The following is an 8,464-nucleotide window of genomic DNA, read 5'->3' on the forward strand; positions in this document are numbered from 1 at the left end:
ATAGTTAAATATCACATGAATATTAATTTGCACCAATATTCAAAAACTTAATTAGTTGTGATCATAGACGCATCACCATATCAACTAGGTGAATTACACACACACATTCATAATTACTAGTTTGTAAAACTAGCTAGCAACATTATCTTCATGAGTAGCGTTAATTATGATAATATATAGTAATAATAGCTAGTACATTAGATTTCAGGGTCCTTTATTTCTTTTCTCTTCAAAATCAAGAAGCTCTTCCAACAACTTATCATCCAAATACTCAATCTCAAACACTTGTCTTCCTCTTCCTTCCACATTTGTATTCCTTGAAGAAGAAGAAGAAGAAGAAGAAGAAGAAGATGAAGATGAAGCAGAAGTGGCGCCAGAACCGGCACGGGTTGGCATATTGTATTCATTTGGAAAATTAAGGATTGCAAATGAACCTCTCATATTGTAAGCAGCTCTATCATATGCTCTAGCCGCTTCCTCTGCAGTGTTGAAAGTTCCAAGCCAAACTCTCTGACCTTGCCTATTAGAGTCGCGAATCTCGGCCGCAAACTTCCCCCATGGCCGGCAACGAACGCCTCGGTACCGGACATGTCCGCCATCTTCACTCATGGTATAGCTTAATTTACTTTGGTTAATTGGTTTTTTTATTTATTTTTTGTTGTTTTGCATGCATGGTTATAATGTTTGGACTCGATTGAATTTATATGTTGTTGAAAAAATGGAATCAGAGTCACAATCTTAATAGTTGATCACGTGAGTATCAATGGCACGTGCTGATCATAAGAAGGTTCTAAACTGAAAAACAATTGACGATATTGAAAAGTTTTGTTCATTGTATTGGGATGGTCAACATGGTGGCTTTGCAAAGCTTTCAAATACACTTCTATGTTTACCATTTTGACCTCACTTTGAAGTGTGTCTTTTCCAAGTCGTTATTATTTTGAAAAGATAGAAATATTTGTGGCAAATTTTTTTTGCATTTTTATGGGTTAGTTTAGGATAAAATTGAGATTTTTTGTTTAAAATTCAGATGTTTATAGGTTAGTTTATGGCAAAACTGACATTTTTTATTACAATATTTATATATTATTTTACAGATGAAATTTTGTCCAGACTCCATAATTTTATGTCTCCGCCGCTAATTAGTGGTGGTTGAAAATGTCAAACATAACCATCGTGAGTCATATCGTGAAGTTAGTTTGCTTTTCTTTTCTTTTCTTTTTCTACTTAAGTAATCAATATTTAATATTCCAATGATCCCACATTAGTATAAAATAGTATATTTCGTATGATACAAATATATTATCCTCCACTAAGATTTAAAAAATTTCTATTTATGGTTTCTAGAACTAGCTTAACTTTTTTCTAGAAAAGAACCTAGCTTGTTCAAGCAAATGACATATAATAAGGGTGGTGATCTTAATTAAGGTTTGATTGTCTTCATGAATATGATTCTACTTAATCGTGTGCAAGAATCAGAATGAGATTTTCAAATTTTCAATGACGAAAAACGAGACTACGGAGATATTAATTAAAGAGTACCGATATGTACACACTAATGAAATCCAATATGCTTTGTCAAAAAAAAAAAAAAATGAAATCCAATATGCGTTGCACACTTGCAGAAATAACGGTTTATAATGGTTTATTTTTGAGTTTAATAATGCAAAATAATTTATATAAACTAGCGTCTTGTCAAAAAAAAATTATATAACCTAGCGAGTCTGGCAGGCGTCACCTGTGTCCAGTGGCGAAGCCAGGAAAATATGTTGGGGTGGGCAACTAAAAAAATTATAAAACGAAAATTATATTGTCTACAAAAATTTAAGTTATAATAAGCACATCATCAAAATATTTAATTAAATACCTTAAAATAATACTATAGTCTCTATGTGTACTAAGTGACTTGAAATCATTAACAATTAACTTTGAACAAATACTTGCAGAAAGTTGATGATAAAAAAAATTATATGATTTATCATATGATTGTTCTTAATTGAAAATGATTATGATTTGAGAGTTATAAAGATAACTTGGTGGCTAAGGTGAACGGGAAGGAGTGAAGTCATAAGAATGTTCTTATATTAATACAATGTTTATAAACAATGAAATTGTGTAGTTGGTAAATGATTTTTTGATTCATAAAAGTTATGTTGATTTTTTTTTTTAAGATCAAGTGTAATAATTTAAGTGTTATACTCGTAAAGGTCTCATGTTTTTATATTAGTACAAAATGTTTAAAACCAATGAAATTGTGTAGTTGGTAAATAATTTTGTGATTCATAAAAATGATGTTATTTTTTTTTTTATTTAAGATCAAGTGTAATAATTTAAGTGTTCTCTCCTACAGGTCTCATGTTCAAATCCCCTATTGTGCTTGTTAAAATTGATTTATTTTTAAAAAATAAAACAGGAAAAATGCAAAAAATAAAATTAGAAGGGGTCGAACAAACTACCCCTTGGATCATAGTAATCTCTTTAGCCACTAGGGTGCTTCTTTAAGTTTGCAATGTAACACGCCAATAAATATATATAGCATAACTTATAATTTTATTAAAATTCCTAGGGCATATTAGTAATTTCCTTTTTATTTGGGTTGGGCCATGGCCCAGCCATGCCACCCCTAGCTCCACTACTGCCTGTGTCTAACTTATGTTAAAAAAATAGATATATCTTATGTTATGATGAGTTTGTTAATAAAAGATTTTTATGTTGTTAAAAAAAATGTGTCTTATGTTAGGAAATGGATTCCCTGCAGTCAGTTTTTGACTGCAGGTTAATCTTAGCCATCCAAATTTATTAAAATATATTATTTATTTGATCAAAATTAAATCTAAGGGCTCGGCTTGTTAATAAAAGATTATTGTTGCTATTAAAAAATCAAGGATATTGTTAATATTATGAAAAGTCCACACCAAAACTCATGTATTCTCTTTATATATAGCATATATATAGATAAATAAGTTTTTATGTATTATCTCTAAGTTTGTCATCATATTTTATGAAATAATAGCTTATGAAGATGCAATTTTTACTAACTAAAATTTATAAATTAACATACAAATTTATTTATTTGCATAAACTATTTTTTATAAATTCAAAAATAAGTTAATTCAAACGAACATAAGTCAAGGTTTTTCTGTTGGTGTTGCCTTTGTGTTTTTTAGGCTGCCTGCCAGTTTTGTTTTGTTTAGGGTGAAGTTTTTGTAAGCCTTTATATGTTTGTCCTGGCACAAGTTAATATGCATAAGGTCAATCTTATGTACGGTGCATAAGTTAATCACAACCATCCGATCATAGATATTTTGATGACACGTGTTATCATCTCAAAATCTCAAACTAAGTAAGTAAGTTTCGAATTAAAAGTCAAACTAAGTAAGTTTCGAATAGATTCATGTTCCAAATCATGTCCTCAAGCTTTTCCAACCGTTTATTTTGCTTATTTCGCTCAAATAAGTGTTTTCAATTTTTTTAGGTTTTAAAGATTGAATCGTTTTTTAAAATCTATACCTCCACTGTGAAATCTAAGCATGGATTCATGATCAGCGTTAAATTTCGAGTAATATGGTATACCCACTCGTAATTTTCGATTGAGATTTAGTGTTGTTGTTGTTGTGGTCGTGAAGGTTTTTTGAAGCTTTCATGGCTTCCCTTCATGTTCTTCATGAGGAAGAAGAAGGTGGAGGTTGAAGACGATGACGTGGCGACGCGTCATTGGCTCCCTCCAATTTTAAGTCATGACCGTTAGATTATTATAAAACGATCCAAAGGCTCAGATTTATTTTGATTTGTTAAATCCTAGCCATCGGATGGATCAGAAGGCCGACATCTGAGATCTGTATCACGCGCCATGGAATGGCGCCGCACTGAATCGTTTCTTCCTTTCTACTTTTTTTTTTTGAAAATGGACGGGCTTGGGCCTGAACTTCTGTATTTGTTTTCTGCACTCCCCTGACTTACGTTCTGCACCCCCTCTACTTGCTTAATTTTTATGTTTTTATTTTTAGCTTAATCAAATAAGTGCTTACTTGAACAAGTGCTTTTATGAATTAACATGGCAAGAAGCACTTGAGCAAGTGCTTTTATGAACAAGTGCTTTTATAAGCACTTGAGTCCAGGGAAACATGGCAAGAAGCATCTCTTGTTGCTGAAATTTAAGGATTCAAAAAATCTATTTTACCCTCATAGTCAATATTAATGAATTAACATATTGAAACCATTTAACAAGACTAATGGTTTCAGTATATAACATTAGTCAATATTAATGGGTTAACAAAACTGAAACCGTTTAACAAGACTAATAATTTCAGTGTATAACTTATTGAAACCATTTAACAAGATTAATGATTTCAGTGTATAACATTAGTCGATATTAATGGGTTAACAAAACTGAAACCATTTAACAAGACTAATGATTTCAGTGTATAACTTATTGAAACAATTTAACAAGACTAATGGTTTCAGTGTATAACATTAGTCAATATTAATGGGTTAACAAAACTGAAACCGTTTAACAATATTAATGCGTTAACAAAACGGAAACCATTTAAAAGACTAATGGTTTCAGTGTATAACTTATTGAAACCATTTAACAAGATTAATGGTTTCAGTGTATAACATTAGTCAATATTAACGGGTTAACAAAACTGAAACCATTTAACAAGACTAATGGTTTCAGTGTATAACTTATTGAAACCATTTAACAAGACTAATGGTTTCAGTGTATAACATTAGTCAATATTAATGGGTTACAAAACTGAAACTGTTTAACAATATTAATGGGTTAACAAAACGGAAACCATTTAAAAGACTAATTGTTTTAGTGTATAACATATTGAAACCATTTAACAAGACTATTTTTTTTCACCATTTTTGTGAAAAATTGAAAGTCATTCAAACACCATAAACCTTTAATTTCTTTCATCCAAAAGCTTCCAAACACTTCCAGAAATCGAAATATACCAAGAAACACGAAGAAAAACCAATAGAAAAGCATACCCAAAGTTCAAAAATAGTTAAGAGAAAACTTATCTGGTTAGCTCGATTTAAAGGCAAACTAAGTAAGTTTCGAATTGATTCATGTTCCAAATCATGTCCTGAAGCTTTTCCAACTGTTTATTTTGCTTATTTTGGTTATATACTGAAACCATTAGTCTTGTTAATTGGTTTCACGATATTATACACTGAAACCATTTGTCTAGTTAAATGGTTTCATACTGTTATACACCGAAACCATTAGTCTAGTTAAAAGGTTTCATAGCTTTATACACTGAAACCATTATTCTAGTTAAATGGTTTCATAGCGTTATACACTGAAACTATTAGTCTTGTTATTTGGTTTCAAGATGTTATACACTGAAACCATTAGTCTAGTTAAATGGTTTCATAGCGTTATACACTGAAACCATTATTTTAGTTAAATGGTTTCATATGAGCATTAGTGCCAAGATGTTATACATTGAAACCATTGTTATTAAGTAAAACATCACATGACCATCTTACAAAATCATGCTACATAAAGCAAAAAATCATATAAAGCAATTAGGGTTAGTTTAGTTGAGAACAATTTGGATAGTATGCATGAGATATTGGATTCGATCATTTTTTTATTGTAAAGAAAAAAATCCATATATATATATGTAATTAATGTATGAGATTTTATTTATATTGTGATTATGATTGATAAAACTTAAAATTAAATTGTATGTTTGACAAGTATGCTTTATATATACTTGAACCATTGATTATTATTTTGGGCTTCAAGGGGGTGTATGAAGAAAATTAATTAAAAATGGATTCTTATAATATAAAAAATTTGGGGGGCTCACAAGAAATTTAGGGAGAAAAAGGAAAAAAAACTGAGGGGTGCGCTAAGCAAATGGGGGGCGCGCAAGTAATGTGGTAGTATATGGGGGGCGCGCGAGTAATGAATTGCCTAATTTTGGTTTTGGGCTGGCTTTTGGTGTAGGAAACAAATATGCTGGGTGTAGGAAGCAAGTTTATGCATGTTGCATAAGTTTTGACTTATGCACCATAACCACGGGAATCAGGGAGGGATCTAGAAATCAATGAGACGGGGGGCCGAATGGGCCATTTTTTTTTTAATAACAAACAATACATATAAAATAAAATTACTATAGTTTTTTTTACAAACATTGTAGCACCTAAAACAAAATAAAATTTTGTGATAAAATAAAGGAAAATGCTAACATGTTAAAAGTCGGATATGGTAATTTTGACTAAAAAATCGTGTAATCAATTTCTTAAAATTACAAAAAAAATGCTCTTATAAATACAAAATTTCTATCTTTAAATTCATTATTATTAGCAAATCTCTAAAATAGAATAGACAAACATATAGTATTAGATTAGATATTGTATAAAAAGAAATAGCTAGGAAATAGGATGTGTCATTAGCAACCCATAAATTTCTTGTGAGCCCCCATATTTGCTTCCTACACCCACCATATTTGCTTCCTACACCAAAAGTCAACCAAAGGTCAGCCAGAGCCCAAAATTAGGCAATCCATTACTCGCGCGCCCCCCTTTTGCTTAGCGCACCCCCCAGTTTTTTTTTTCCTTTTCCTCCTAGATTTCTTGTGAGCCCCCCAATTTTTTTTCCCTCCCCTAGATTTCTAGCGCGACCCCAATTTTTTTCCCTCCTCCAAACTTCTAGCGCACCCCACCCCCAAATTTCTAGCGCGCCCCCCGTTTCCAATTAAATAATAATTTTTGTTCCTTTGAAGTATATATTATAAAAATCCATTTTTAATTAATTTTCGTCATACACCCCCTCGAAGCCCAACATAATAACGAATGGTTCATGTATATATAAAGCATACTTGTCAAACATACAATTTAATTTTAAGTTTTATCAATCATAATCACAATATAAATAAAATTTCATACATTATATATATATATATATATATATATATATATATATATATATATATATCGATTTTTCTTTACAATAAAAAAATGATCGAATCCAATATCTCACGCATACTATCCAAATTTTTTTCAACTAAACTAACCCTAATTGCTTTATATGATTTTTTGCTTTATGTAGCATGGTTTTGTAAAATGGTTATGTGATGTTTTACTTAATAACAATGGTTTCAGTGTATAACATCTTGGCACTAATGCCCATATGAAACCATTTAACTAAAATAATGGTTTTAGTGTATAACGCTATGAAACCATTTAACTAGACTAATGGTTTCAGTGTATAACATCTTGAAACCAAATAACAAGACTAATAGTTTCAGTGTATAACGCTATGAAACCATTTAACTAGAATAATGGTTTCAGTGTATAACAGTATGAAACCATTTAAATAGACAAATGGTTTCAGTGTATAACATCTTGAAACCAATTAAAAGGACTAATGGTTTCAATGTATAACATCTTGGCACTAATGCTCATATAAAACCATTTAACTATAATAATGGTTTCAGTGTATAACAGTATCAAACCATTTAACTAGACAAATGGTTTCAGTGTATAACATCTTGAAACCAATTAACTAGGCATGGCAACAGAATCCGTACCCGCGGGTACCCGCCCGAACCCACCCCGAGTTTGACGGGGAAAAACCGATTTGACTGGGTTTGGGTTCGGGTTTGGATTTTCCCCGATTTCAAAACATGGGGATGGGGCGGGTAACGGAGATATTGGTACCCACCCCGAAACCGTCCCCGAACCCGCCCGTTTATATAAAATTACTATATTTTGGAATATTGGTTTGTACCGGTACTATTTTATGGTTTTGATAATTTTGGTTTGATATTTTGGAATACCATTTCATTTGTATGTTTAATGCATTGAAATTTTGGTTTGTACTTTATTATTTGAAATTTTTTGTATTGTATGTATGTCAGCGTTTAGGAAAATTTTGGGTTCGGGTAAGGTTCAGCAGGGCAGGGCAAGGTTCGGGGATACCCGAACCCATTTGGGTATACCCGAACCCATTTGGGACGGGGATTGGGTTCAATTTTTTATCCCCATCGGGTAATGGGCGGGGAACAGGTATTTATCAATGATTCGGGTATGGGGAACAGGGAAGGTAAAAACCGTACCCGCGGGTACCCATTGCCATGCCTACAATTAACAAGACTAATTGTTTCAGTGTATAACATCTTGACACTAATGCTCATATAAAACCATTTAACTATAATAATGGTTTCGGTGTATAACGTCATGAAACCATTTAATTAGACTAATGGTTTCAGTGTATAACAGTATGAAACCATTTTTGCTCTGAAATGGTTTCAACGAGTTATTCTCCAAAAACATATTTAACCCTTAATAAAAATTATGAAATAAATTTAAATTTTTAAGACGATATAAAACCGAAGAGAGTGAGGTATCCCCAACCGTTCCAAATAATTCTAAATACCCTAAATAAAATTTTGGGAAAATTTTATTAATATCTTATATTTATAAAAGCATATTTACCTCA

General features: G+C 31.4%; 1 protein-coding gene across 1 annotated transcript; it reads right to left on the bottom strand.

Annotated features, from left to right (window-relative positions):
• Window positions 1–204: 204 nt before the first annotated feature.
• On the bottom strand, window positions 205–609 carry LOC123889583 (ethylene-responsive transcription factor ERF096-like). The gene has a single exon (XM_045938986.1). The coding sequence runs from the start codon at window positions 607–609 to the stop codon at window positions 205–207; it is 405 nt and encodes a 134-aa protein (XP_045794942.1).
• Between the last annotated feature and the right edge of the window lie 7,855 nt (window positions 610–8,464).

The sequence above is a fragment of the Trifolium pratense genome, linkage group LG1 (assembly GCF_020283565.1).
Source record: "Trifolium pratense cultivar HEN17-A07 linkage group LG1, ARS_RC_1.1, whole genome shotgun sequence".
NCBI lineage: Eukaryota > Viridiplantae > Streptophyta > Magnoliopsida > Fabales > Fabaceae > Trifolium > Trifolium pratense.